General features: G+C 37.4%; 1 protein-coding gene across 1 annotated transcript; it reads right to left on the bottom strand.

Moving 5' to 3' along the window:
- Positions 1-55: 55 nt before the first annotated feature.
- On the bottom strand, positions 56-14,988 carry LOC133879962 (ABSCISIC ACID-INSENSITIVE 5-like protein 2). Its single transcript, XM_062318794.1, has 4 exons — positions 14,770-14,988; positions 12,760-13,695; positions 12,573-12,644; positions 56-723 (listed from the first exon to the last, which is right to left on the bottom strand). Exons 2-4 carry the CDS (start codon positions 13,561-13,563, stop codon positions 643-645), a joined length of 957 nt encoding a protein of 318 aa, XP_062174778.1. The 5' UTR covers positions 13,564-13,695; positions 14,770-14,988; the 3' UTR covers positions 56-642.
- Positions 14,989-15,977: the final 989 nt, after the last annotated feature.

Here is a 15,977-nt window from a genome sequence, read left to right as displayed (position 1 = left end):
AAAGAGAAAAATCTTAGCCAAAAGATCAATCAAATAGTCATAATCACAGCATAACTTAGTAAAATGGGTGACCTTGTCCCTTGATTAGAATTTAGGATCAAAATTACAACACCTTCAGCACAACCCATTACATTTTACAACTACATTATTTAACATTTCACTGGGTCAGAATATTTATCACCAAAAGCCCCCAATCAGAGAGAGAGTCTAGAGGTTAGTGCAGCAAGTAGCTTTTCATATACTTACAGGGTATCCCAGAAAAATGAAGAAGCCACTTCGATTACCTCACTTAGCCAATTATCCACAAGAACTGAGCATAAACTGAACTTTAGATGATTAGATGGTGGCTGGAAGAAAGGGGCTATGTACCAAACATCTATATAAACTCATTAGTGAAAAAGTACAACGGTGTGTGCTGAAAATTATATCGCAAATGATCTCACAGGGAAATAGACACAAGAAACATCTCATAATAGGGAGAAGCAACCCATCCACAGGAATGCAAAAGACAGCTCATTCAGAGAGATCATAAGACACTCATTCAGAGAAGGATTGGGAGAGTGCCTACATCCACCTTAAAGTAAACCAAACGGAGCACCCAACTGCATCACGCCTACAGAGCTTCCAATATGAATACAGATGTCAGAATGGGGCTGAGGTTGTTCTGCGTAGCTGATACTTTGGCTCAGGAGGAGGAGCAGATGGCAACATATTCTCCAGCTCCTGTAAGACAAGGACCAAAGTTAAATATCGATCACACACGAGTAATAAATTGGTTGAAGCAAAAAGAAGCATATAATGGGTTCCTATTTGGATCATTCCATATAATTTTCAATCATATTCTTAAAGGTATGCACGCCATATGAATCTTGTTTGACCACTGCCACCCAATCAAAAGTAGTTGATATTTTTATATGATAAAAGTCATCACTATCTTTCCACTGAAACAAGGTTCTTCCCCGCTGCTCTTATTTTCCTATGACCAATGACTTCAGCGAAAATCTAGTTAAATTTATTAAGATATTTGCCAGATCCACCTGCGTATGTTTGATGACCAACCTACATGTATCATAACTGCTCTCATTGATAAGTTGGTATCTTGATCAATTTCCTTTGGACAGGATGACCTTGTTGGATTGACAAATTCAAATTATATGAAAGAAATGTAACTCTTAGCAAGATCAAATAGAATCTGACTTAAATAAGCCAGAAAAGAATTCCTAGAAATTTTCATAAAGAAATATCAAATCCAAACACCCACTCTCCCCTGGGTTATTAAAAGAGTATTCCTAGATTCACTCTATTGTTTGTGTGCATTGTAGTTACATTAGAAGTCACTTGGGTCTTCTAGTTCTTATTTGAAAAAGAAAAAGAAAAGAGAGCAAAACAAAACAAAAGAATGCTACTAGTACTATGAAAAGTTATAGTGTGAGTCCATATCCGCTGTTGCTAATTTAAAGAAATGTCCATTTAAGATGACTAAATATAATTATATATGCCACAAGAGCCATATGTATATGAATACAACGTGATAGATCCTGCTACATGCTCAAGTAATCACACAACAAACTTTACCAAAAGAAAAAGAAAAGAACTAATCACACCACACAACTATAGAATATTTAAGAACTTAGAACAATATTGACATGCATGTGAGCGTGTAGAGACAAAACTATTTACTACCATATCCTCGCCGTATTGTATCCTTCTTTTTAAAAAATTATTGACTTCGTTTATTCTTCTTTTTCTTTTTCTTTTTTTTTCCCGATAAGTAAAGTATATTTCAAAAAGCGGAGAGGGACGCAACCCATAGTACACAAGATGTATACATGATACCCTAATTCAAAGAGAAAAGAGAGCACATATCTAGAAAATCAAAATAAAAACACTCGGATATAAACTATCTCTTCACTCTCCACATAAACAAGGTTTGTATCACCAACATCTTCAAGTTAATCAAACCAATCTCACAATCTTCAAAACTGTGTGCATTCCGTTCCCTCTATAGACACCACATCAAACACAACGGAACCATTCGCCAAATCAGCATCAACATCCGGTTGCCCTTTTGCTCCCTCCAACTCCCCAACATCTCTTTCACCAATCGCAGCATTACCCACACAACACCAAACAGCTGCAAGATCATACTCCACAATTCTGTAGCAACCATACAATGCACGAACAAATGATCAATGGACTCTCCACAAATCTTACACATATAGCACCACTTCATTACAATAATATTCCTCTTTCGTAAATTATCCAAAGTTATAATTTTTCCTAAAGTTGTCGCCCACACAAAGAAAGCCACTCTCGGGAAAACCTTAACTTTCCAAATACTCTTATAATAGACATGTTGCATAACTGTATCCATGCTTCACAGGAAAGGACCACAGACAAGAATGCACAACATGGTCACACTAAACCCACATATTGATTCTTTCCATACTATTTTCAATTTGGTCGCAGTAGTCCTTTAAGCCAAATCCATATTTTCTCCGTAATCCTGCAATTATTTTTTTAGTTGGTAGAAACAACTCATGCACCCATATGATATTCAATGGCTTCACCCTCTGTCCCTAGTCTTTGTTTTTCTTTGTTTTTCTTTTTTTTTGGGGGGGAAGGAAATATGTCATTTATCTCTGAACCATTGGCACAACTAAATGCTTATGCCAGACTGGCAAGATTCCTTGAATGTCAAGTAAATATTAGTGCTGTAGGCAAAGGGTTAAATAGAAAATAAGGGAGTAATATTCAATTGCAGAGTGATATGGCATTCAAGTTATGGTATAATTGCAGAACAGCAATCTCCACGAGAGTAAACTATGACCAGAAGGTCATGAAGCTCAGAACATATTGCTAACAGGGGTCAAATGCTCTTCTTTTCTTTTCTTTTTCCCCCTCAACAAGCATTACAGAAAAAGAGGGAACTAAAGTACACTATTAGAGAACCCCTGAAATTACAAATTTACAAATAAAGGGTCCAAAATAACATCCAAAATTGAAGAAGGCAGGCTGCCTTTAACAGACATCCACTGAAACAACAAAATCATTTGTTTAACTTCCCAAAACATGAATAAAAAACATCAAATGCAAACTAGTTATGGGCTTAATAACAATCAAACACCCAGCAGAAGAAATTGAGTAACATCTGACATGCGAAATTGGAGCAAAAGTGGGAGGTATACAAATAGTTGAGAGCAAAAGTTTCTGAAGGACCAGCTTTAATGTCCTATTTTGACAATTATATCAATAATATTTGGTCTTGGGTATTCTCAGCAAGGGATGTTCATAACAAAGTGACTGAAAACTAACAGATACCCCTACAAGATAGCTTCTTTAGCGTTTACAAATTGTTATGGAGCATTATTACAAAGTCAATAACACAAAAAACTTTTATGTCCCTAAACTATGTTTGAGGTTCCAATTCCGTATCTTAACCATTGACTGTTTCAATTTCGCCTTTGAAGTTTTAAAAAAGCCTCAATGTTACTCTTAGTCCTAAATTAAGTTTAACAAAAGCCCAACTTCTTAAAATCACCACACAACCCTTTTTCCTTTTAACTCTCTATTTTTTTTTTCCAACCCTTTCTTTTACTAGACCATAAAACACAACTCAACAAGGCCATAAAAGCCACCCTATAGAAATAGGTGTGTTATGATGAGCATGCCTGTAAATTAAAAATTGTTCAGGTAACAGATTATTTATAGCAATTATAATAGAATGTAAATGGAATAGGGAACAAAAAAAGAGTGAGTCACAGTTCTCGTTGGCCCTCATAATTCATACATATACATATAGAACAATATTCTGGAAAATGGACATCTCACTGTAGGACATCTCATATGGACACCTCACCATAAGACAACACACTTGTAGGGACACCTCACCTCCCTCTAGAATAAAGACAGTTGTCTCTTTCTTTCTAACACTTCCCCTCAAGCTGGAGCATCTCCATTGTATAAGTCCAGCTTGGAACAAATGAACTCTTAACTTGTTAAGACACAGACTTCATAAACACATCAGCAAGTTGATTGCCTGATCATGCCATCACAGTTAGTTTCTTACTTTTCCTATAACTAGATTGCCCCCTAAAGAACGCGCAGTACCTTGTGGTAGATCTTCTATCTAAGGGAGAGCCTACCCAATCAGCCTCAGTGAAACTTTCTACCCTGAGATGCCCATTTTGCTTATAAAATATACTGAGACCAGGAGCTCTCTTAAGATAAAGTACAATACAAATAACAACGTCCCAATGTTGGACCCTACGAGTCTCTACTTACTACACTGATTGCATAAGAAATATATGGCCTAGTAATTGTCAAATAATTTAGTCTTCCAACTAGTCGACAATAACTACTGGGGTCTTCAAATAATTCCCCCTTGTCTTTTAAAAGTTTCTGATTTATTGGATCAATAGTAACATTGACAGGCTGAATGCCCAACATTCCAGTTTCGCACAACAAATCAAGTTTTCCCAAGTCTTTGGTATGGAATCAATGTGTAGAAACTATTTCAATCTAGCAATACCATCTGAGTCATTCCCCTTATTTCAATTAGTATGCAAATGGAATACTGAATGATTTGTCTGGCATTTGTGAACATCAAACTCCAATACTGCTTCTTGTGAGATGAACCAAAAATGACTAATGGGGTGCTTGGTGACACAAGAACAGGTACCTTTTTGGAAAGCAACAGGCAACAATTCTGGCTCAAATGGTGCAACCGGATCTGAAGACAATGGGAGTAAACTTATAAGGGACTAAGTGATGGTGCAGGCAATAACTCTGAATGAGAGGTGGGTAAGGTACTCGGGATAAGAAATGGAACAGAGGAGGGTGACTCAAAAACAAAGTCGCCGGGAGAACTGACACTGAAGAAATATGGTGTAGATTCAAGAAAGATAGCATCAGCACTAGTGAAATATCGTCTTAGAACTGGACTATAATACCGATAACCCTTCAGGGTGCGAGAATAGCCAAGAAAGACACATTTAGTAGCGCAAGCATCAAGTTTATCAAAGCCAGGACCAAGATTTTGAATGTAGTAGGTACACCCAAAAAATTTTGGCGGTAAAGAAAACAAAGGTGACGAAGGAAGCAATATGGAATGAGGGGGTGCACTACCTAGAACTGAGGAAGGTATCCAAGTGAAAAGATAAAATGCAGTAAGAACTGCATCACTCAAAAAAATTTCAGACATTCATGTGAAACAAGAGAGATTGTTAACTTCCAATAAATGACAGTCCTTACATTCTGCCGCACCATTCTGATGTGGAGTGTGAACAGAAGATATTTGATGGATAATGCCTTTGCTAAACAAATAGGTAAAATGGAAGTAGACTCATACTTTTTGGCATTATGAGACAGCAAAATGCGAATTTTCCATCCAAATTGAGTTTGAATTTCACCACGGAAAAGTTGAAATATAGAGAATAACCCAAAATGATTTTTTTTTTTTTTTGATAAGTAAGAGAAATATCATTAAAAAGTGCAAAGCGCAATCAAGTACACAGGAAGTATACAAGAAATGCATCAAGAGGAAGAAGAAAACAAAACAAGGAAATCATTAAAACTAAACACTAAAGGTGCGAGGAACGCAGCCGACCAAGAGTACAAAGAATGAAAGAAAAAGGAAATGAGTTCCTCAGTAGTTCTTTCTTTGTTCTCGAACTGTCTATCATTGCGTTCCTTCCACAAGCACCACAAAAGACAACCAGGGACCTCTTCCACACGACCGCACTCCGAGAGCGACCACCCGTCCACCAGCAAACGAATAAATCTACCACACGAAGAGGCATAACCCAAGACAAACTAAAGCGACTAAAGATGGCGTTCCATAGAGCGCATGCAACCTCGCAATGGAGAAGAAGGTGATCCACCGACTCCCCATCCAATTTGCACATGCAACATCTATCACTCACAATGACACGCTTCTTTCTGAGATTGTCCAAGGTGAGGATCTTCTCCTGCGCTACCGTCCAAGCAAAGAAAGCCACTTTTAAAGGAACCTTGGTCCGCTTTTTCAGGAAAAATGAGTAGCCTCTTTGCAAGCAAGAGCCTTATAGAAAGATCTAACATTGAATTTCCCTTTGTGGGAAGGAGACCACCAGAGCTGATCTTCCCCATCACAATCCATTCTGGTAGAGTACAACAAAGAGAAAAAGGAGGCCAAAACATCCACCTCCCAGTCGTGGGCCGCTCGAAAGAAGCTAACATCGCACTGATAGGACCCACTCACCACAACCAAGTAGTCTGCAACATATGCATCTTTGTCACGCGCTATGTCATACAAAACTGGGAAAGCTTCCTTAAGGGTCACCTCACCACACCACACATCGTCCCAAAAGCAAATCCTATATCCATGTCCCAGAATAAGTCTAGTATGACTGCAAAGCAAACTCCACCCCTTCCTAATATTCTTCCAAAGCCCCACTCCGTGTGACCCAAGGAGATTTAAAGAACACCAACCAACCCAATTAGAACCGTACTTTGCATCCACAACAAATTTCCACCAAGCTCCTCTCTCATGGGCATAACGCCACAACCACTTCCCTAAAAGAGCCTTGTTGAAAATCCTTAGATTCCGGATGCCCAAACCGCCATTTGAAATAGGAGAACAAACCTTCGACCAATTAACCAGATGAAATTTAAATTCTTCACCTATGTCACCCCACGAGAAATCTCGATGCAACTTCTATATGCGACAAGAAACACTGGAGGGAATAGGAAACAGAGAAAGAAAGTACGTAGGAAGATTAGAGAGAGTGTTTTTTATAAGGGTAACTCTACCACCCTTCGACAGATACAACCGCTTCCAGCTAGCCATCCGCCTCTCAATCTTACCAACTACCTCATCCCAGCTGGACTTAGCCTTAAAAGGGGCCCCCAACGGAAGACCAAGGTACTTTAATGGAAGAGAAGAAACTCCACAGCCCAAGATGCCAGCCAAATCATCCACATTGTCCACATGACCCACAGGAACCAATATTGACTTATCCACAAAGGTTACAAAATAGTAAAACTTTTAGAAGCAACATGTAGTGGTCCTCATACATCAAAATGTACCAACTCAAAAGGACTTGAAATTCAACTAGAATTCCTAGTAGGGAAAGACATACAGTGAAGTTCGTCAACTTCACAAGACTCGCAATGAAAAAAAGACATGACTGAGATTCCTAACTTGATGCTTCAAAAGAACAAGAGAGGGATGACCAAGGCGACCATGCCATTGAAAGGGAGATAGAGAGGACTGGAGAGCCCAAGGTAGCAAGGTTGTTGAAAAGTCAAGCTAATAAAGGCCACCAACTTCAAACCCCATACCAATCATCAGCTTCGTCCAAAGACCCTGGAATATATACAAAGAAGGATAAAAACTAACACACCGCTAAAAAGTTTTAGTAAGCTTACTAATGGATAATAAATTAAAGGCAAAACCAGGAACATGTAACACGTAATAAGTCAACGTCAAGACTTAGGTGTGTATTTCCAAAGCCTACAACTTTAGCTAGAGAACCATTAGCAAGGGTAATACTTTAAGATGAAAGAATAGGTTGATAGTCAGAGACGGTGGTAGCTGAACCTGTCACATGGTCAAATGAGCCAGAATTGAAGACCCAAGGATCATGAGTAGAGGAGAGTAGACGGTGAGGAACAGTACATGACTAAGCAAGAGTAGCCGTATATGAAGAAGTGGCCTGCTTATGGGCTAAAAGCTGAGTATACTCATTGCTCGAGGTAGTAATCAAATCATAATTGGATGTCTAACCAGTGGTAACAGGTCTAGACGATGATAGAGAGAGGTTCTCATGAGATGACACCTGATTGGCTGTTCTAGAAGATTTACCATAGAGAGCCCATCAATAATCCATAGTATGAATGTGACAACCACAATGAGAGTATTTGTGAGATTCTCAACCACCGGATCGACCACCTCGGGAGCCACGGCTACGTGCCCTGCTAGAACCACCACAAGTTGCAACAAAAGCGGATTGGTAGCTACTTGTACTGGGACAGAATTACCACTCTTGAGCATAGCACGCTAAAGCCAAGAAAAGACATTTCGTAAAAAAATGGAAGCTCAGAACTACTCAAAATTTGCTCAAGAGCAGGCTCATATTTGGCTCCAAGCCATGAAGAAAAAGAACATCAATATCTTCACATTGTTCAATGCATGCAAAATCAGATGTGAGTGATTGTAACATATTTCTTTCTTCCACCACTCTCATGGCGCGAGAATAATGTTCCTCCAGACTCCGATTTCCCTACTTGCTCCCAAAGTATTACGTAAGCACCTCATACATCCAAGTAACATTCTCGATTGCAGAATATATGTGCTTAAGGTGCTCCCAAATAGCCTTTGCAATACGCAGATGCAATAGAGTAGAACCGATACTTGGTTCAATACTCATAAGCATGAGGGACATGATTTGATTGTCTTTCTAGTCCCAAAGGCAAGAGGAATAAGTAGCTATGTTTGTTATTGCGTTTTTGGGGGAGTTTTTTGTTTGAAAAAAATGTTATGTTGTGACATAAAGGTGAAAATAGTTTTTGTGTTCTGAAGCATGTCTTATGTTTTGGGTTGTTTATTAATGTCTTTGACTTGAGAACATAAAATCAATGGAAAATATATATATATATATATATATATATATATATATATATATATATATATATATATATAATAAAAAAAATTAAAAAAAAAAAAAAAAAAAAAAAAAACCCTCAACTACCATCCATTTTCAATAAAGCCCCAAAAAATGATAAGCGTGACACTTTGATACATCAAACTACCAAACTGTGATACAAAGGACACTCCGTTGGATATTCCCATCAGTTTAGATGGAAAAGTAGTCACATGCCTTGCACATGACCACTTTTCTGTCATTCTTCCTAAAATACCCATATATTCTTTAAAACAAAAGAGTAATAACCCAAGGGTGGCCGCAGGCGGGTAGCCACCCCCATGGCTTAGGGGTCGCCGCGAGCTACCCCGTTGTTAATTTTTTATTTTTAAAAAAGTTTTTTAAGGGCAATTTTGGTTTTTCAGTGGTGAAATAAGAGCATTTTTTGAATTTTTTTTGTCAAAGTGGTCACGTGCCTTTTCCATCCAAACTAACAGGAATATCTAATGGAGTGGCCTTTTTGCTACAATTGGTAGTTTGATATATCAAAGTGTCACGGCTGTCACTTTATGAGGCTTTATTGAACATGACTGGTAGTTGATGGGACTTTTTTATATTTTTCCCTAAAATAAAAGATAGAAAACAAAGTCGGTAACAAACATAGCCAATGTTTTTCGACTTATCTAAAAGAAAATGATCAGACAAGCCTTTAACACGCAAAAAGACTTCTACAGATCAAGCCCAATAGACATAAATCGTTCCATTGAACTTAAAAGACAACAAATTTTCATTTGGTTTTGGTATTTTCCTCCTCTCTTTTTTGGCAGTTTTTGCAGTTTTTGGCTGATTTTGGCTCTGTTTTGACCTATTTAGGCTTGCTTTCTGCCTATTTCAACCGGTTTCAGCTTATTTTGTGCGGTCACTCTGTTTTTTGGCTGGTTCAGCTTATTTTTCAGCCGATTTCGTTGTTTTTCAACCAATTTCCAGCTGATTCTTTCATTTTTTGACCTTCTTATCATAGATTTTCACCTACCCAAAGTGAAATGGTTATCAAGTCTGACCTCATTCCGACCACTAGTGTTTAAGGTCGACTCATATTCAGGTCGATCCAATTCGGATATGTGCCGGGGCTGAAAGCGGGTTTGGGCCTAAGCTAAAGAGTGGCTCTTTTTCTTTTTTCTTTCTAGATATGGGCTTGGGCTGAACTTAGTTGGTTGAGCTCGAGCTGGATGATTGAGCTTGAACTGCTCTGTTTGGGCTTTCTCATGATTTAGGTTGGTGTTTGGGTGGGTTTGTAGGATTAGATCCGAATGTGTGTGATTGGACTGGGCTGCAGTTCGTATTTAAAAGTGAGAACGGGTTGGGCTTAGAGTCGGCCAAAGAGTGAAAGTGGAATAAGGCTATTCTGGGATAAGAAATTAAACTTAAACCGAGTTTATCCTTACCTCAGATAGGAATAGGATACACCTGCAACCAATCACTGGTTTTCTTCAAAACTCGTCGGAGATTCGCCAACGACAACTAGATGTCGCCAATAAAACCTACGAAAACAACTACAGAGGCTAACAAAGACTAGAACAACAACAAAAAAGAGATCAAAGCAACAACCACAAGCCACCACACTTCACTGGAGAACCACTACAATACCAGATTATGCAGTGATTCCACCACCAGAAGGCACAAACATCTCTGACCACCACAATGAATGCCTAATCACAACTTTCGATGGCGTCTTCATCCAATGATCATGGTAACGAAGGCGCCATCGGCTTCCACACGAGAGTCACAACTTTGATCCTGCTACATAGTCAGCCGAACTAAGAAAAACAAAAAGAAAATTGGGGATTTACAAGTTGACACAAATTAAAAATGGAACAAAAAACTGTGATTAAGAGAAGGATTTTACAGGCTTAATACCATGTAATAGAATGCAAATGAAATAGGGAATTACAAAAGAGAGTCACAGTTTTCGCTGGACCTCATAATTTGTTAGTGCAACAGCTTTCGCTCTAGTGCGCTTATCCGTTGCTTGTTTGGTGAACAAATACAATATTCTGGAAAATGGACACCTATAGGAAAACGCATAGGGACACCTCATATGAACACCTTAGCATAGGACAACTCACTCATAGGGACACCTCACCTCCTTCTAGAATATGGACACTTTTCCCTTTATTTCTAACACTTCCCCTCAAGCTAAAGCATATATATATATATATATATATATATATATATATATATATATATATATATATAAACCCAGCTTGGAACAAATGAAAAGAAAGGTCCTATTACTAGCCCTCCACGCTCAAACCAAATTGGGGGAAGAAATCACTTTGTGGGGGGCGGGGGATTTTTTAAAAATCTTCAGTTTTTATATCTTGTTTTTCCATTCCTAATTTCTTCCCTGGGAAAACAAGACAAAAAAGAACAATCTTTAAACAAATAAATTGTCATTTTCCATTTCTCATCTGCCTCAAAAATGATAAAATCACAAGTCTACTATAATTTTTGTTTTTTTTTTTTTTATAAGTAAGGTCTGCTATAAATCTTACAAAAGCCAGCTATGCTTCCGTCTTTTTTCTAATTAATAGATATAATTGACACAACCATACAGGATCGATCCCGTGACCATACCCCCACCCCTTGTTTTAGAGGGGAGGAGACCCTGTAATATTGTTAAATTGATCCTCCAATGCTCAAATAAAATTTTCTCAATCCACAAGCTATTGGTTTTAAAAAATTATCCACCAAGTTTCAAAATGGAGTAGTAAAATAAGCCTCCAGCTACACTGCAATTCCAAAGTGCCAGTGTGAGTGTCTGACGACAAGCATGTAGATGAAACCATATAATCTGCTAAGGGAAAATATGTCAGTGTCTGTTACCGACGAGCCTTGTGTAAAAACATAATGCATGCAGCTTCTAATCTTCCAGACACAGAATTAGCATAGGAACTGCTAGTAAGATGGTCTACAACCATGCAGAACATATACGGATATGACACTTCCTGGTACGTACACAGTACTACAACTTTTGTAACATATCTGTTACTTCTTCTTGGGTACTCTTGAATGAGTACCAGATACACCTTAAGGATATGACCTTTTTTAAGCATATAAATGGACATAATTGTAACAGGAAAACATGAAGGGTTTATGACATTTTTTTTTATTAATGTAGCTTGCATGATTAAATAATAACTATAGCAAATTTAAAAGTGTAACAGAAAAATTACTATATATGAAAGTATCATATTTTTATGGGGAAAGTAAATTAACCCCCCTCTAATTACTAAACAATTTGCAAAATCCCCCCGAACTTTCAATTTGTGTAGTGTCTGCCCCCCAAACTACCATTGGATTGGGGTTGCAATGTCTCTCGTGTTAAAATGACAAGATTACCCTTGATTAAAAAAAATAGAATTTTTTATTTTTTTTTTAAATAAAAAGACAAAAATAAAAATAAAAAACAGAAAAACAACAAACAAAGAATAAAAGCAAAAAAAAATTCAGGAAAATGACTTTTTCCTTTTTTTCTAAACTTTTTGTTAGGTGTATTTTTTCCATTTTTTGCACAAAAGGGGGACATTGCAACCCCAATGGTAGTTTGGCAGGGGGGAGGGGGACATTGTACAAATTGGAAGTTCAAGGGGACATCGCAAATTGCTTGGAAGTTAAAGGGGATAAATGTATTTTTTTCCTATTTTTATTTATAAGCATTCCCATCCGTAATGGATATTACTTTTTCAAAAATTTCATGCTAACACATCTGCATCGGAACACACCCATAATCCACAACCCACATCCATGCTTCCTAAGACTTCTAATTTGCTTTACATCAGCATTTGAAAAGATAGCAGACTACCATTATGCTTTTGAGACGAGATAAATAAATAAAAGTAAGATAAACCCAAACAATATGTCAATATCTTAAACAAAGAACCTAACCTTCCGTTTCCGGAGCCTTTCATTTTCCTCTTCCAGACGTGAAACTTTGTTCTCCAGTTCATTAGTGTAAGCCTATTATAGTGATCTTTCAGGTCATTGGAAAATCCAGAAAACAAAAACTGAAAAGGAAAAAGGTAAAGAAAACACTGCAACGCATTTGAAACAACCAACACTTTTGAAAGCCAACCTGCTTCCTTGCTCGTGAACGGGCAGCAGATTCACGGTTCTTGATCATCCTCTTCTGCCTTCTCTCAACGGTCTTCTCAACCACGTCCTCTGGCATGCCTCTCTTCCTCCCATGCGTCTGTGTGTCTGATAATGTTCCCATCAAAGGGGAAGTTAATGCTAACTGATTTTCTGGATATGGAACATCCATCACAGCACCAGCCGCCATCTGCAGTGGTATAGGCTGGCCCGGCATATAAATCCCCATCATACTCTGCTGTGGCTGCTGATATTGTTGTTGTGGATACTGCATCCACTGACCTTGCTGTTGAAACTGCGGCAATACATTCTGATCAACCCCAACAGGACCAGCACCTTTTTTATCCGAAGATGTTTCAGCCACAACTCCTGCTTTCACCAAGAAATCCTCCAATGTCATCTCTCCCAAAGTTGGCTGCCGGTCCCGAGACTTCTTTTCCTCACTATTCTTGCTTTGTTGAATATCTCTCCAAACCTCATCAACCGTCTTCTTGCTAAGTGCACTAGTTAATGAAAGGCTAGCCTGACGCTGCAGGGCAGTTTGATTGGCCTGTGCTGTGCTCTCAATGTCCATACCTGGAGACTGGTTGGCCTCAGCAGTCCATACATTTTTGAGAAGCTCATCAAGGTTCATGCTGCTAAGTGGCTTCCCCAAGTCACCTAGCTGATTTTGAACCTCATCAAGCGTAAGACTGTACATTGAGTTCTGTCGCGCCAATGGCTGGAATTGCGACTGTTTGCCATTACTATCACCACCACCTTGAGACCCCATTATCTCAATCCCCATTCACCAACCCTTAATTCATTTAATCATTCAATCTCAAACTCAAATGTAAATAGCAACAACCAAAAGGACACAAAAAATTAGCCCTAAGACCTGCTGAACCCAATCTTCAACACCGTCCCGTCAATCAGAAACCTGAAAGTCCCAAATCAAAAATTCAGACTCCCAGCAATTCGTCAAAATTCTTGGGAGCTCAGATTATCTAACATAGTAAATACCTTCAAATAATCAGATCACATGCAAATTTCACACTGCATATATAATTGGAGGAAAAAAAAAAAAAAAAAAGCAATGAGGGTTAGAACTCTTTAATCAATTTCTTCTTTTTTGAGATAATTAGAAATCTTCAATATATTTCACGCAACGCACATTTAGGCGCATGCATAGAACAAAACTATAACCTCCATTTTACCAGATAATTTTTATAACCCTGAGGCTATTTGAAAAAGAAAGAAAGAAAAACTAGTTAATTTCCATTAAATTTACAGCTTAAAATCCCTTGAAGGGTAAAAAGAGAACAAGAGGATCCTCTTTAAAAAGCTATCTTAAAACTCACCCCAGAAACTATGAGCCATTGAAAAAAAATTAAAATAGTAAACCCCAAAAAACACATCCAGACGAGCCATAGACAATAAGTGTCCCCACCTATATTCAAATTGGTGGAAAACAGGCATACTCTTTTTCAGAGCAGAATGCGATAAATCACTTGCATGCACCAAGAAAAGGCATAGCTTCGACCATCCCATCACCAATCCCTTCGAAACCCTAAACCCACTACTCAAACCCAAATAAACAAACCGACAGAACGCCCCCATTGAAATTCCCATCTTAAAGCTAAGAAGCCAATTCACTAGAATATCATAAAATGAAAAATGGAAAACGAAAAAAGCATTCTTTTTATTACAATTGGATTAAAAAAAAAACAGATTATACAAAACAAGATCATAGCTTTACATCACCAGAACCCCAGATGGTAATAAAAATGCGAGAAAACAAGAAAGGGAAGAAAATGGTATGCATGCAAGTTAATCAGTGTTCTTATTGAAAGCAGAAAAATGTATAAGGAAAAAAAAAATCCCAAAAAAAAAAAATCCAGAGCAAAGATCAGAAACTCCTCATGTGGACCCAAATGTAAAAGCGAGAGGGAGAACCCAGAAAGAAATGAGTGAGGAGGTTAAGAAAACGAAAGAAAATCAGGGTGTAACTTACTTGATCTGAATCTGTACTCTTTGGAAAGGATTGAGAACAAGAAAAGGGTCTTTTGGGCCTGAGACTTGGGTTTTACTTTTCAGTGGGAAAATCATCAGCAGCAGGAGCATGTACATAAACATAAGTACATGTTTGTAAAAATGTCCTTGCTTGCAGAGGGACAATCCCAGGTGGGTGCCTGAGAGCGAGAGACTCGGGAAAAACCAAACGCCTAAAATTTTTATTTATACTCCCACACACAAACAAACTTAATTGGCTCGTTTCACTTTTGTTTATAGTTTCCCAATGTCTCAATAAAATAAGAAATTCTACCATGTGGACGGCCTCATGTCATAATCATGAGCTCTCCCACTTGTTCCCTCTATTTAATGGCACAAATTACGATAAATGTGTCTTGCCTTGCCCCCAGCAGGCCCCAAACACAACCTTCTCAGTTCTCACCTAAAATTTTTGATTTATAGGCTATTTATTATTGAAAAATAGTCGCTAATGGCTCTTTTAGATGTGTAATTTTTTTTAAACAAAAATTAAAATTATGAATATTGAAAAAAAATTATTTTTTAAAATCATGATCGGATGGTTTAGAAAATTTGAGACAAAATTAAAAAATAAATAAAATCTTAATAGGGTTTGAATTTTAAAAACCAGTATTTGAAAAATAATTACCACCCAAATATGCCCTAGTTAGTTTAGAATTGCACATAAAATGGCTAATTAAGAGTCTTGAAAATGCGTCCGATTTTCTAAACTAAATATATTTTTCATTAGAGCTACAATGCTTAATGCTTCTCCAAATGTGGAGACGTATTTTGTATCGATGTATAAGAATTTTATGCCCGTCACTCTTTCATTAAAGAGCATTTATATATTTGAAAAATGAAAATATATATATAGGAAAATAAATTAAAAAAAAAATTGATGTTGAATGCATTTGAAAAGTCGCTATTAGTTAAAATAGAAGAAGCAATTTTTTATTAGCTATTTTAAATAAAAATATAGAAAATCCATTGTGTTTTAATGTGTTTTAAGAGTGGATTTTGTTGTAAAAATAATTTTTTGTATTTTTAAAAGTTTTTAATGTCACAATTTGATTTCAAAAAGTTTCAATTTAGTTATGAGACGTATTTAGTGTCATTCTCCTACACATCTCTACATACAGGTTCATAAATTCAATGTTGAATTTACATATTTTTTATACAGAGATAAAC

This window comes from Alnus glutinosa, chromosome 10 (genome assembly GCF_958979055.1).
Source record: "Alnus glutinosa chromosome 10, dhAlnGlut1.1, whole genome shotgun sequence".
Lineage (NCBI taxonomy): Eukaryota > Viridiplantae > Streptophyta > Magnoliopsida > Fagales > Betulaceae > Alnus > Alnus glutinosa.
This window is presented reverse-complemented; position numbering and strand designations above follow the sequence as displayed.